Source organism: Mauremys mutica, chromosome 3, assembly GCF_020497125.1.
Source record: "Mauremys mutica isolate MM-2020 ecotype Southern chromosome 3, ASM2049712v1, whole genome shotgun sequence".
Classification (NCBI taxonomy): domain Eukaryota; kingdom Metazoa; phylum Chordata; order Testudines; family Geoemydidae; genus Mauremys; species Mauremys mutica.
Window position 1 is genome coordinate 18,222,509 of NC_059074.1, and position 15,517 is coordinate 18,238,025.

The window sequence follows — 15,517 nt, forward strand, 5'->3', positions numbered from 1 at the left end:
GTGGTTTGAAGATATAAGTACTCCATAAAGTACTAAGTATTACAATGTGTGTTTTCCCTCATTAATTGACAAAATCTGAGCAAATGGAGCATTTGGCGATGAAACAATGGAAGTTTAGTTGTCCTGTTTAACTTTCATACATTTGTTTTATATTCAGTTAGTACCACCAGTGTGCATGTAGGAAGACAAGACCCTTAATGTACAGAATTTGAATCTAAATGCACAAGGAAGTCATCATCCAGAGATCACTCCTGCTCTCTGGATGTGTAAAAGAAACAGTGATAAACATCTATATCTTTAGTAGTAGATGTAATGAATTGATGTGAGGGGAAGGCATTAGACATACAGCAGGAATTCGTTCGTGTGTGTGTGTGTGTGTGACTAAGCTGTTGTCTGCAGTGCACTAATGAATCACTGACCTATTACCAGGAATATCACTGAAGAAGTTGCATTAAGTGTTTATGCTAACCATATTTATTGTATGTTTAGATAAAAGTAAAAAGTGGAAATGTGCATGTCTCAAAGTGATGTGGCATCAAATCTTCAGGGAAATCATTTCTGATAGCGGCCACTATGATGAAATGCCAAAGTGTCCTAGATAAATTACTCTGATGTATCTAAAAATGTTTTTGTGCCTTATTTTGTAAGATGAAAAAGCAGCTCTGGATCAGAAGCCTTCTAAGCCAGTAGCTCCCCAAGTACCACCCAAAAAGCCTGTTCCTCCAAGCAAGACTACTAATGTATTTAAAACTGGGTTTCTGCATCCAAAACGACCAGATAAACCAGTTTTACCATCACCTGTGTCCAAGTGAGTATATTTTTATTTAATTTTAACCCGGTGTAGTAAATAGATTGCGTTGGTTTACGCTTGCATGTGCTTCATTGCTAAACTATTAAACCTTAATTAATCTGAAGGTGAAAATGTTATAAGTATACACAGTGCCCTATACTTATCTGTGCTCGGGGTGGTGATCAGCTTTACCTTTTGTTAATTTTCTAATTGTCAAGTGACATTTTACTTGAATCAGATAAGAAGGAACCTTGCACCGTGACCTGTGTTCTGTGTGGGAATTATGGACCTCTGAATCATTAAACTGCAGTGCAAGTTTTAAAGCTGCTGCATTCTGTGTAAGTTATGGCCACAGAAAATGAGTCACTAGTGGTGTTCTGTGCTGTGCTGGGTAGAGGAGCCTGTGGGCATTACACTTAAGAAATTAATTACCACATTGGAGAGAGCCACACATCACTATGTAAATGACCAAATTTCTCACTTAAGTATTGTCAGTATAACTCCCCACTCCTGGAGCGCGCCCTCGCTGTTGAAGTCGTTGTCCTATAGAAAAGTAGTGGCCATTGGGAACATGTGAGTGAGGTCATATAAGGATCTGAAACTCCAAGATTCCTCAGTTCTTTTCAACTGCCTGAGTGGATTTAAATTCTCTGTCTTCCCTTCGTAGTTCATATTATAGCAGAGTAACAGCAACCACTATTGCTGAAGTTGCATATCAGCCTCTTTTCTAATCCTGATTTCTAACCACTAGTATTAAAGTTTAATTAAGCTTCTATTCTGACTTGCATCCGACAAAGTGGGTATTCACCCACGAAAGCTCATGCTGCAAAACGTCTATTAGTCTATAAGGTGCCACAGGATTCTTTGCTGCTTTTACAGATCCAGACTAACACGGCTACCCCTCTGATACTATTCTGATCCCCTGATTTTAGTCACTGACAACTTTCTGAAGTTTTATTTTTTCAGACAGAAATGTTTCCATGCCTGGTCTCTGCCTGATGAGGTGACATTTTTTGTCAGTTTGAATAAAAACAAATCAGCTCTTTTTGCAGTGTAAGGAGAGTGTGAGAAAAAATACTGTCCCATTGTAACCAAACCAAAAAGTCTTGTGATCTTTTTTGAACAACTTTAAGTCTTGCAGAAGATGGGCTGTCTCCTGCATCTCTCCTGAAGATATATCTACACTTATGGTGGCATGCGGAATACAGACACTGCATACCCAACTAGCACGGGTATAAACAGTGTAGATAGTGAGGCACAGCTTAGGCAAGTAAAGTACCCTAAGGTATATAACCTACATAGCTGTCTGCATGCTCAAGCAGTGCCTCTCATGTCTACACTGCTATTTTTAGCAGTGTAGTGTTCCATGACTAGTGCCTTTCCCTGTTGCAGGGAAAGGTTCTGGCAGGGGGAGGCAGTGGAAAAGTCTCTGACAGTGTGGAAAGGCTCTGGCAGTTCCCGCTGCTTCCCCCTTGCTAGAGCCTTCCTTGCTGCAGTGAAAGCCTGTGGCAGTGGGGAGCTGCTGGAGTCTTTTCCACTGGTGGTCTTCCCCACCTGTCAGAGCATTTCAGTGCCGCATGTGGTTACACAGCACAGTGACAAGTGTGAGCTCAGCCTGCTTTCACTATGGCATGTTCTATGTCATGTCTGTACTCAACATGCCACTGTAAATATAGATAAGGCATAAGATGCCTGGGACAGGTCACTCTTGGTATCTAGCCATACTGTGCGTTATTCATGCACTATTGCTATTTTCTTTGCACATCAGGGGAACTGATGCTCAGTTCAGGACAGCAGTCCTACAGTCATTATTTAAAACCTGACTCCTCACAGTAGCAGCTAATCTCTCAAGAATGGAGATCTTGAAGAGAGGTTACTAGCCAGTTTTAATAATTGGATCTTTGAGTAGATTGTCAGTGTAGATACCCATTCACCATCCTTCTGTGCTGTAGGTTCTAAATGGAAGAAACTAAAAGACGTGTAGGCCACAGCTCTGTACATAACCTCACACTGAAGGTTTGATTCCGTGAGACTGCATGTAGAGGTTCCCAATGAAAACAACAAGGAGTTCGGTGGCACCTTAAAGACTAACAGATTTATTTGGGCATAAGCTTTCGTGGGTAAAAAACCTCACTTCTGCATGATTTATCTGAAGAAGTGAGGTTTTTTACCCACGAAAGCTTATGCCCAAATAAATCTGTTAGTCTTTAAGGTGCCACCGAACTCCTTGTTTTTGTGGATATAGACTAACATGGCTACCCCCTGATACTGGTTTCCCAATGGTTACTACTTTGAGCACTCTGGCTTTCATGCAGCGGATGCATGTGCAATCCAAGAGTGCAGTTCTATACTGTTAATCTCCAGAGGGCCACCCATTCTTGGCTAGGTATTGATTTAATATTTCAGCAGACTTCAAGATTTATTGTTTTATAAGTAGAGAAGTATAAAACAGAAATGTTTTTCAATTTGGGTAACAGTTGGTATTGGTCAGAATTCCAAAGGGGATATATATGTATTGACAAATAATAAATTGTGGCCAGAGAATTTTAACATTCTTATGACTGAAAACATCCACAGCTGCTCAATATTTGACACTATCCTGAGTGGATGGGAGAAGAGAAGGCAACCCTGCTGCAGTAATAATCCTCATGTAGAGAAATGGGGAAATTAGTATTACACATTTTAGAGGAAAGGGAACTAGTAACCAACATTTAACCTGTCAAACTGTTCAATTCACACAGCTTCCTAAGCAAAGTAACTTTTACCTTCAGCCGCACGATGCAACTGGAAGAGCTGCAAAGGAATGGCTCATCTCTTTACTTTTGGTTCTAGGATGCAGGAAAATCTAGGAGTCTTTCACTGTCAGAACTGTAATAAAGGGTGTTGAGAGACTATCCAATGTTAGGATAAGGACCATCTATACAGGATATTTAACAAAATGTAACCACTCATTCTAGTCCAATAAGAATGTTTTTAATGAAAAAAAAATGAGGGTAACAGACTCTTCATACCTCACCTCTGAATGTTTCTGACGTGGAGATATTGTTGAAGGTGGTGTTCAGTGTTCTTGTCTTTTGTTTTGTTGCATTGTACTATAGCATTTTTGTGCAAAGGGTTAGATTTGTTCATACAGTGTGCCTAAGCGGTGATAAAATATTACCAAATGATGTCTTGAAGTATGTATGTGGAACTCCCACTGAAAACCCTGCACATACCTGGAGGGCAGATTTTTGGACATAAGAGTCCTAACAGAAGTAAATATGTTTATGAATAGCACAACATTGATTTTATTTGTCTGTCTTGGTGTGAGAGTCAAAGGCAACACTGACATTTTCCTCTCTGATTTTAACTCTTAATATGTTTTTGAATTATGACCGGTTTCAAATTCAGACTGCCTGTTTATTTCTTTACAGATCTAATGGGGAAGTGGTTTCCCTTCGACCAAAATCTGAAATTGAGCCACTAATAAAACCAAAGTTAGATTCTGAACATTTACCGCTTAGACCAAAATCAGTAGAGGTAGATTCAGTTGCAGTAAAGAGCTCTAAAGAACCAGGTAAGATGAAAAGCAAATGAAAATACTGTACTGGAGAGCTTTTCAGAGCCTTTTCTATTTAGACTGGGATACCCTCATGGTATTAGAATAAACTTTTATTGGAGTATGCACATGTTAATATTTAGTGCCAGAGCAGTTACATGTGTTAGGTAGGGAATAACAATTTTTAAATAGTTACTGCTGATAGCTCTTTTGTGTAACTGGGAAAAATAATGTACAGTATTTATCAGGCTAATATGCATAGAACTGATAAGGCCTTACTTTGTATTGGGTTAGCTAGAAAAAATGAACACTTGTATAATGGCTTCCTTTTTTCAATTAAAAGGATATTTTTGTCATTGCCTGACCTCCCTGACCTTTATAAAAAGATTCTTTTTTTCTTTCTGTTGTTTTCTGTGCACCTTCCTGCTGTTTTTGCACATAGAATAACTTTTAATGAACCTATTTAAATATTTTTTACTACTGTTCATAAAATTCATTTATAGTTTTGTGGAGTCTAGTTGACAACTTTTGTGGCTAGCTCCCTCAGTGCTTTACAGTTTTAAATTTGAGTATTTTGTGCTCATGAAAATGAACTAACTCTTGCTAGATGCACCTTGATCTTAATCTGACATCTGACTTACAGTTCTACCCCTGTCTAATGAGAACTTTAAGTATTGTCCAGAACCAACAACTTTCTGGACAGATGCTATGCAAGCTCTCCCCACATAACTGCTACTAATATATTCCTTCCTTGTCAATAACATCACTGTGATCTCAATCCTGCGTGTGCCTCCTATTCAGAGGTTGCCTGTTCTGTTAAACTGGATGGTGACTTTTGTGATCTTGTGCAAACCTTCATGAGGGGGGCTAGTTTTGAGAACAAACAATTCTTCTGTACATCTGACTTATACCTATTTTTAACACTGGCCTCTAAATGTGAAATTTTCTAGTGCATTAAACCCATGTGGTCTCAACCCAGGGTGACAACTTGGACATAACACTTTAGAGATGTGTAAAAGAAATAATTACCCCATTTCCAAAATGTGCAACGTCCCACCCAAATTGCACTGAACTAAGGTGTGGGGTGGAGAATGTTCAATTTTGGACTACAAGTTTAAGGGTCATTATCTCATGGCTCTACAGGCTATACATGGGAGCTTTCTTCACTGAAAAGGGGAGGCTTCCAGTTTCCCGTTAGGATGTGCAGCACTTGCTTCTGTGCCTGCTGGATTCTGAGATGTGACTTTGAAATCATGACTTTTGTATAGAAAAAATAGTTCCAATATTTTTAGTGGATTACTTATATTAGTCAGTCATTCTCCCTCTGAACGTTGAACAGTTGAACTTAGTCTATAATAAGGCACCCTAAGAATATTGCAAGTAGTACCCACAAAAATACTTAATATGTTCCAAATTATTTCTAAAATAGTTCTTTTTCTATGTTAAGTGTGGTGCATATAGAGAATAGATGATGTGGCATCGCTTAAAAGTTTTATTTGGATTGGGACAGTGAAGTGACTTAATCAGTATCTGGTTAAGATTGGGACTTCGATAAGCGTAAACTGAACAAAGCTTTTTTTTAAGGCAAGAATGAATTAATGTTAGTAGATTGGGAGATGAAATGACTGAGATACTAGCCCCTTTGCTTTAAAAGTGTGCCTGAAACCTGTTCTCAGGTTCCCTGTTTGGGGGTTGCATTAGATCTTGTGCTGTTCCTACATGGTCAGGTAGCAGGTGTGGCCAACAGCATGTCTTTCTGTCATCTTTAGGCGAGGAGAATGTGATGCTTTTGTTCAGACGTAGACCTTCCCTACAGTTATCCTGGCCTTTGTCACCCTGAGACTAGAATAATTCACTGCACTCAGTCAGGTCCTGTATACTGATGCCATTGGCTGTGTATTAGATATAGCTTTAAGGTTTTGACATAGGACCTTGTAGGTCAGCAGAGGCACTCAAGCTTACAGTGCCCTGATTTCAGAGAGAGGCCGTTGGTGTAGGATCCCCTCTGTGACAGATCTTCAATATACTCCCCATCTTACTTGTAAATCAGGGCAGGTGTTTGATGACTTTCAGCGAGCACTGCAAGGCTCATGTATTTTGTGGGGTTTTAGGGAAGAGAGTGGACTGATGATGATTTGGAGAAAGTGGCTGTTGAATGTTAGTGATTTGTGGTTAGGGTTGATAATGGTGGGACATGCTTTTTTATTTCATGGATGTTTATTCTCTAGTGTGGGTGCATGTTTCCCTTGAGAGAGAACTAAAAGCGTAGCTTTGGGTGGCTGGCTTTGTGCCATCATGGTTCTGTCATGTGGGGTTTCATTTATCACTTTTTGTGCATATTTGAGCTTGCTTGGAAGACTGGGTACAGACTGATATGCATTCAGTGTGCTGATGACATTGAATCTATCCTTCCCTTTCATCCAACTAATAGGGAGCAATTATCTTTCTCCGTGTATGGTAGTGATTGCAGCTCTGGTAAGAGTGGGCAGGCTGCGGCCAGGTGAAACAGAGGTCGTCATGTTATGTTTGGGGAAGCAATTGGACAATATGGCAAAGATTGTCACCCATTGATTGAAGGTGTGTCCCCGTCTTGTGTCAGCTGAGCATTCACTTTGCGAATCCTGTTAGACTCCTTGCTATTGTTAGGCAGCTATATAACAGAATTGAGCAGAATGGCTCTATTCCCTCCCATGTGGGAAGGAAGTTGTAACCCTTTTTCTAAGGCCTGGACTATGTTACAGGCCTCCAGGATTCTGTTGCTTGAAGTTTAGGCAATTCCAATGCACCCTGTGGGGATCTGCATGTGGATACTGAAGTTGGGGCAGAAAGTGGTAAGCACATGACACCAGTGCTCTGGGATTTGTATTGGTTGCCTGTTGGTTTCTGGATGGAGTTTAAGAAGTTGATTCTGATCTATAAAACCCAAATGGGATGGGTGACGGGATTTGGGCAAGGATCTGTGGATTTTTATTTGGCATAACTAGTTTTGTGGGAGCTGAAGAAATTCTAATTTTTGTGGACTGCAGAGAGATTGTTTGCTACTGCTAATTTTATCTCGATATCCTTAATTATCTATCAAGGCTACCCACAGGCTGGAGTGTAGGCATTTTGTGCTTATATATTGAAATCAAAGTACAAGATTTTTTAAATTTAATTGCGTATTTTGAATAAGAATAGAGTAAAAACATAATTTGAAAGACTTCTCCTAGGTAGTATTAAATCACCAATGTCTCATATGAAACAAGCATTCAAAAGTGATATTGTATCAGCCTGAAATGAAAGTAGGTCCCAATCCTTCAACTGCCTCACTATGAACTCAGGGCAACTGCTTGCATGGAGTCAGTTGCAAGATCAGGATCTTATATTGTAAATGCACATACACTGATTCTTAAGGCTTGTCAGTTTTACCTAAGATAAATAGATATGGTTAACTCAAAGTTTGGTATGTCCCCTTAAAGATCTTATATGTAGATGTGTTAGCCGTATGCCAAATCGCAAAACAATGTGATAAATTTATTAGGTACCTTGGTTTGATCCACATCATCTGCTTTCTACCTACTGAACCCTGTGGAAATACCTCTAACACTGTAAATTTCTGAGCAACTTCAAAAAGCTGCCTAATAATAATAATAAATAAATAAATAAATGAAGTGCCACAAGCTGTTTGCACATTTCAGAAGAGGAGAATTGTCTCACCGGGGGGAAATACCCCCTTTCTGAAACCTTACAACAGGCAAGATTCACCTCTGCACTTTCATAGCCCAGTATGTTTGAACTCATATTAACTAAGGTACTTGACAGGAGTAGGAAAATTAGTCCCAATAAATATTTTCCAAACTTTCTCAAACCTCCATAAAATAGGTAACGTGTAACAGGCAGAGTGCCTGGTGGCAAAGTGTGGCATAATGATTTTGTCCATGGTTGCTTGGAATGACCTGCATAATTCATTCATGGCTTTACTGCTAGCATGTAATGCAGTCATCCCAACTCATGCCAGTGAAACCTATAAACCACACCACTGAAAATTTCAGTATGTACTTCACTGCTATGGAAATACCTATTAATGCTGCAAAAACTGGGGCTGTGTAATGTCAAACACTTCACTTGTCTGTGGCAATTTTAAGATTATTTTGTTAATCTTATAAAAGTCATGGTAAATAGAAAATGCAACATATGCCTTCACAGCCCTAAGTGATGTCCTGTCTTGAGGTCAGATGACCCAAGCTTTGCTTTTCTAGTCAGTGTGTTATCACAACTTATTGGTGTGATTTCACTGAAGTGAATGCACAGAGGATGAAGTTTTATCACTAATCTTCCTTCTATCTCTCTAACTGGTTTGTAGCCATTTTAACTACCAGTCTTGTTTCTGGTAGTTTAGGGTCTCAGAATAATTACTTAAATGATCAATATTTGTTGGGCCCGATTTTTCAGAGGTACTGGCCTCAATGGTATGCTGCTGTTCAACACCCCTGAAAATCATGCTGGTTGCTATTAGCTCACCAATAAATACTTCAGCTATCATATTTGTGAAGACTTCTGAACACCACTTGTTGATGATTTATTTGAAAAGGACAGTAAAAGTTTCCCCCTTTGATTAGAGAGAGTTAAACCAAGAATGCAACAGACTGAAAACAAAAAGTGATTCTGTGTGTTTGAGACCTGAAGGTATAATAATATAGGTAATGCTAATATGCTGAACATGTGAAACAATTCTGTTCCTTCTACAAATGTTTCTTTTTCCTGCTTTGTAAAATAATTTTTTTTTGGTTCAAAATCTTTTTTCTAGACATTCCTCTCCTTGACTTTTCTTTCCAGATTTTGTTTCCTATCCTGTTTGCCATGTTTCCCTTCTTACGTGTCAGGAAATTACCCTACCCTTCTCCATTTTGGTAAGATAACATTATATAAGGAAATCCAAACACTGTGTGTGATACCAGTACATGCACGTAGCCTTTTCTTTTTAGCAGCTCAGAGTTAATTTTCATTTGAAGTTGTATATACTAAAATTTGGTTTTTATTTTAAAATGCTTTTCTGTTTGTTTTGGATACAGATTTTCCTTAGCTAGCAGACAAGAAGTATTTACCTTTAAATGCATTTTAAAAAAATTATGGGATTTCATAAAGTGTACAAATATTTACACACAATTATTTAACCTGTCAGGTGAGGCCCCAAATACAGTTTTTTGCAATGGGATTACATTTAATATTGATCACATTTCTGATGTGGCTGGGATGGATGGCTTTACTGCATCTTTGCACACACAAAATATCATCTGATTTTCAAGTCTGCTATGCACACTGATGGTTTTTTGTTTTGTATTTTTTAATTTTTGTATGTTAAGTCTTGGAAACAAGTCTTTTATAATTTACCCTCTTGGCTTCTTGTACTATAAAACTATAATATATTGTGTTTTAAAAATTGAGTGTAATTACCTCCCATAAGATGTAAACCTTCCTCTGATTTCATTTCCAATGATTTGCAGTGTACCATTTGTTTCTCCATACTTTAAACTCATATATTTTCGTGGTTGAAGTCTTAATATTCTGGGTTTTATGATGATTGCCTTCTAATCTTTTGTGGGGATGAAGTTTAGTCTTAACAGGGTGAAAGACAGTGCAAACAGCTGTCTATCGCTTCTTGCTATGGTATGAATGTTGGATTTCCTCATTTCATATAATTGCAGTGTAGCTAATACTTTGAACTGCTAAACGCTGGCAACTTCAGGAGATGAATTCACTTCTTCATTCACCTCTCATTTTTTTGTTGTGCCGTGTGGTTCTTCAGACAAACGGAAATAGTATATGCCAGACCACTGGACACTTTCACTACCAAAATTCACCAACTATTGCTAGATACATTGCTGACTGCCATTTTTCTGACTGACAATCGTTTTCTATTTTATTATATGCTTTGTCCCAACTTGCTCATGACCCTGCTATAATGTACAGCTCCAAATTTAGGTAGGTGATAGGTGTTCTCAGTAGGCTGCTTTCTCTATCACAACCACCTGAGGTTAATTGAACCTTCTGGTCTCTTTGGCAAAATGTCACAGCCTTCAACCTTTTCTTTGATCCATCAGATGTATGAAAATTAGAGCTCTTTTTTGGCACTGTAGTACTCTTTTTGCTAGATGAAGTCTTAAAAGCCCACATAACTGGAAAACAGGTCCTTGATAAACAATTCATTTACAATTAAAACTGGTAAAGAATAGGTGAAATTTTGACTGCCTTGAAGCCCATCAAACGCCCATTGACTTCCATGGGGTCAGGATTCACCCATTATAGGTAATATTATACAAAGGTAAATAAAACCTCTTGCATCAAGTCGTCGTCGTCATCATCATCATCACTCCCATAACTGCATTGGTTGTTGGGGCACCATCACTGATGAGCAATCAGCCAATTGTCCCCACCCCTGATGATTGTGTGTCAGTGCTTGAATCTCCGCAAAGTCCATTCCTGTCGACTCTTTTATGTTTTATGTTGTCAATCCATCTCTTCTTCTGTCTACCTCTTCTTCTCTTCCCCCGTACTGTCCCTTGGAGGATGATCTTGGATAGGCCAGAACATCTTTTTACATGGCCGTACCACTTAAGCTTGCGCTTCTTCACGGTCGTCAGGAGGTCTTCATATGACCCAGCACATTGGGTGATGATGTTGCAGACCTCTTCATTAGTGACGTGGTCGAAGTAGGAGATGCCCAGGATTTTACGGCCGTATCTCATCTCTACTACCTGTATTTTCCGTTCAAGTTCTGCCGTAAGGGTCTATGTCTTGTACGCACACAGAAAAATGGAGATGACCAATGCGTGCAGCAGTTTGTTTGGATTCCAAGGAGATGTTCTTATTTCTCCAAATTGGTTTTAACTTTGCCACTGCTACTGTTGTTTGCGCAGTTCTTTCCAGAATTTCTGCCTTGGATCCTTCATCAGTGATCATTGCCCCCAATACTTGAACTGTTTCACTGTCTCTAGCTCTTGTCCACTGACAGTGATATGTGAGCTGATCCTGTCACATTTGTTTGTCATCAGCTTGGTTTTCTCTGCACTGATTTCCATGCTGTATTTTGCGGGGGTTTCATCCAATCATTTCACAATGTTGGCAAGTTCATCTTCACTGCCTGCCAGCCTGTCAATGTCATCAGCGAACTGAAGATTTGAGATTGTTCACCCCCTAATGCCGACTGTGCATATATGATCTCCAAGGGCATCAGTATTATGCACTCCAAGTAGATGTTGAACAGTGTGGGCAAAAGAAGGCAACCTTGCCAGACTCCAAGAGCGGTGCAAAACCACTTTCCTATTGTGCCATTGACGAGAACTGCACTGCTGACCTTGGCATACGTTTGTTTAATGGTAAGCATAAGCTTACGACCAACATTGTACTTCTTCATGGTTGTCCAAGAGCTTCGTGCCATAGTCTGTCAAACGCCTTCTTGAAGTCAATAAAGACGTATCAGATGTCCTGCTGGTGTAGTAAGTACTTCTCACGTAGAACACGGAGGTTGAAAATCTGTTCTGTGGTACAATTGCAGTTACCTTTCTTTGGCACAGTGATGATTAGTGACTGTGTCTGCGTTGAGGGCCACTCACCAGTCTGCCAGATCTTGTTGCAGATCTTGGTGAGTACATCTTGATGAGTACACTATTTCTCATCTGAATTTCATCAATTTGGCTAGGATGTTGTCAATACCTGTAGCCATTCCTACAGGATTGCATCAAGTAACCACACTCTAGTCCCAATATTAAGCCAACAAGAAAGAAAAGATGTAAGGACGAAATGGAGAGAGCTCCCTTTGTTATTTGTATTGTGATAGCACTGTATTACACTTTGCACTTTACTGAGGTGTAACAGTCTGTCCCAAAGAGTTAACAGTCTTAAAGCAAAGAAACAGTTCTATGGATCATCCCAGTACTTCCATAATGTACCACAAGCAACAGGTGCAGCCTTGGGCTCTGTTTCTCCCAAGTCTTGATGAAATATTGCTCTCTCTGGATACAGATGGGTCTCTTAAAACTTCAGTACCTAGCATGTGACTCGACCATGGGAGACAGGCTGGCATCCTTCACAGTATGTGAAGTAATTCAGTTTGTGCACCTCTTTAAGCTTACTGCAACATGGTTCCTCCTTCCTGCTGCTACCACAGGCAAAAGGAAACTTCCTGAGACAGACAGAATATATAAATACCATATTTTAGTCTTCCTTTTCTCATCTTCGTTGTTACTCTAATACATAACTAATGGAGGCCCAGGTTTACTTTTTAACACAGGTTTCTGCTCTGAGATTAGATGGGCCATTAAGAATATGAAGGTGTCTCCTTGATAGCTACTTCAGGACATTTAGCAAATTGTATACTGTCTTGTACCTGACCTTTTTATCTTGTGGCTATCCTTTTCTTCTCAAACTGCCCTCTGCATCAGTCTCCTTATACCCGTTACTCTGTCCTTTCCTCACCTCTCAAATTTCTCCTTCCATTTCTCTCCACTCATCTCCGTTCCCTTTACATCTACTTTTCCCTTCTGTTGCCAGCATTAATGTACATTTACAAAGGGTGATAGGTGCCCTTTAAAAATCCCTTAGTAGAATTTGTCCAGTTTAGCTAAGCAACAACTAAAAGGAGGGATAGGCAAGTCGAGATATCTGAAAGGTGTAATCACCAAGGAGGAAGCAAAATTTCTTAAGGATATACAAAGATGTGTAGCTAAAAGTAATGGAAAGACACTTGAGTTGGTTTAAATATTCAGGGAAAACTTCTAATAGTGAGATCTCAAGTCTATGAATGTCCCATCACTTGAGCCATTTGAAATTCTCCTGGATAAAACACTAAAGTACTATGGAAAGACTGACCAGATGACTCCAAAAGGTCTTTTCCATCTATGATTTCTACAATACTTAGAGCTTGAAGATTGATGAGGGAATCTGGAAGGATAATGTAATAAATGGGGAATTAAATTAAATATTAGCTGCTGATCAATAAATCATAATGCATTTGGCAGAAGTTATATGATGCAGAACCAAAAACACTAAGTGTGTATTGACTTGCATTCAAGTCCATATCAAGATTTGACTGTAGAGAGAAACATTAACAGATGGTAAATTTTAACCAAAATGGAAGTCAGTATGTATTATGCAGATATCTTACAAATTAAAATACTCTTTCGTAATACATGACATATAATATTGTGATAATGATGTTTAAGTGCTTTACGAATGCTTTTACAAATGGGTAAATGGAGGCACTGAGAGGTTAATTAACCCGTAGCCACACAGTGGATAAACTAGCTTTAACTACTTCAGTTTTAGCACTCTAAAATCATTTACTCTTACTGTTAAATGGTGTTTTGTCCTAATGGATATTTGTGTCCCTGGGGTGTAAATAGTTGACACTTATCTCAAGGAGCAAGGAGGAGTCAAAGAATGCAGGGAAACAATACTTAAATTACCAGATTCTTTATGTAATGTCTCAAGCACAGGCAGATTAACACCTAACATGAAAAGAGGTCTAAACTAGCAGAAAGTGAAAATAAATGAAACATTTAGAATGTTTGACTACAAATCTCTTGGACGCTTGCAGCTTCTCTGTAGACAAGTTATTTATTGTACATATAAAGCCTGCTGAAATTGAAGGTGAGAGCTAATAGGAGCCATTTTTACAACTCAATGTACACATTTAAGCAGGTTTAACATGAGTGAATGTATGCTACCTATTTTATCATTCCTCTTGAGACCCTTAGTAGTGACTTAAAACTTTCTACATTGGTTCTTCTGTTAGGGTTCCATTAAATTTTGATTCACATGTTTAATTTCAAGAGCATCAAGATAAGAAAATACACTATTCGTAAAACTCTTAAATGGATCTAAACTGACATGGCTCAAAATTATTACGCTATTCTGAATTTCCTTCAAAAATTTGTTTCAAGAAACAATTATGTAATTCCTCAACACTTGAGTTTGAAATCTGCTTCATGCCACCTTCTCTCTTGAGCTTCTCTTGTTCTGGTGGGAATATGAATCTGAATTCCTTGGTTTTAAACTGTTTTATTAGCTAATAGATGCCAATTATCTCTAGTTTCTTTAATGAAAATGTTGTTTTTCAGACTTACTAAAAGCATATGACAGTTATTTCTTGCATATCCTAAGAGCATAGTGTGCTGAAAGTCTTTTGAATGTACTGTTCTAATCAGTTCTCTTCTCTGTAATGATTTTTTTTAAATTGTTTCTAGTTCCTGAGAACCTTTTGAACTTAAAGGGGGTCTGTGTTCTCACCTTCTTTTAGATCTTTTAAGTTTTGATGTAATAGCTACCTCAGATAATCTGTCACACCCTACTGCAAGCAGACCGAAGATGCCTGGCAGGAGGCTGCCTACTCGTTTCAACGGCAATCATTCTGTGAGTACATTGACTATATTATTCCAAAGATAAATTTAGGATATCTGCTTCCCACAAGAGAGATTTTATTGGACAACATCACTCTAGGGAAGTCATTTCATTAGCAAATGCCTGAGAGAGAGTTGATAGGAACATGTATCCACAAATGGAAAAGTAAAGATGAAAATGAGTATAACTGAATATAGCAGCATCACGACTGCAGTTAAAAAAAAATTAGATTTTCCTATCTATTCCATTGGGTTTTGACACTGTTTCCTATTTCCCTGACTACTCAAATAGTGCTCCAGTTGCATCAATAAAAGAAATTTCTCATTGTGGACTTTTGATATTTCAACTCCACCAGTGTCCTCTGTTTTACAAGAGTAAGAACCCATAGTCCCTGCCCAGGGAATTTACAGTTTAGCGTAGATTACTGTTCAGACATGCAAGATATCAAATGCCAGGATGAGTACATCTTGGAGATAGAATATTTAATGTATTTGTTTATCTTTATGCAGTTTTGTCAATTGAAGCTGTAATGGAGTCATGTGACATTGTGGGGTCCACACAGACCAGCAGTGGGTTCTGTTACCACCTCTCATGTAACTTTGGGGTTCTTTGTGCTGTGCAGCTGTAGTTCAATTCCCTGACACCAGTAGCCTCTCTCTAGTTTAGTTACTTTGCAGAGTAACATCAACAGCATTTCCAATCCCAGGTATCCCCGAGTTCTTAATTACCAGACACTCAGATTGTTCCCCTCTGACTCCTCATCCCCGAAGGTGTGAAAGCAGCCCCCCCAGTCCCCAGGGTTATCAGTGCAC

General features: G+C 38.9%; 1 protein-coding gene across 2 annotated transcripts in view; it reads left to right on the top strand.

The window, feature by feature from the left end:
* Positions 1-15,517, top strand: part of LOC123367048 (CD2 associated protein) — a 126,020-nt gene that overhangs the window by 98,418 nt on the left and 12,085 nt on the right. For both annotated transcript variants that reach the window (XM_045011044.1, XM_045011045.1), the window contains 3 exons: positions 649-808; positions 4,204-4,346; positions 14,605-14,717. In XM_045011044.1, coding sequence (XP_044866979.1) covers positions 649-808; positions 4,204-4,346; positions 14,605-14,717 — 416 coding nt within the window. The remainder of the gene's footprint in view (positions 1-648; positions 809-4,203; positions 4,347-14,604; positions 14,718-15,517) is intronic.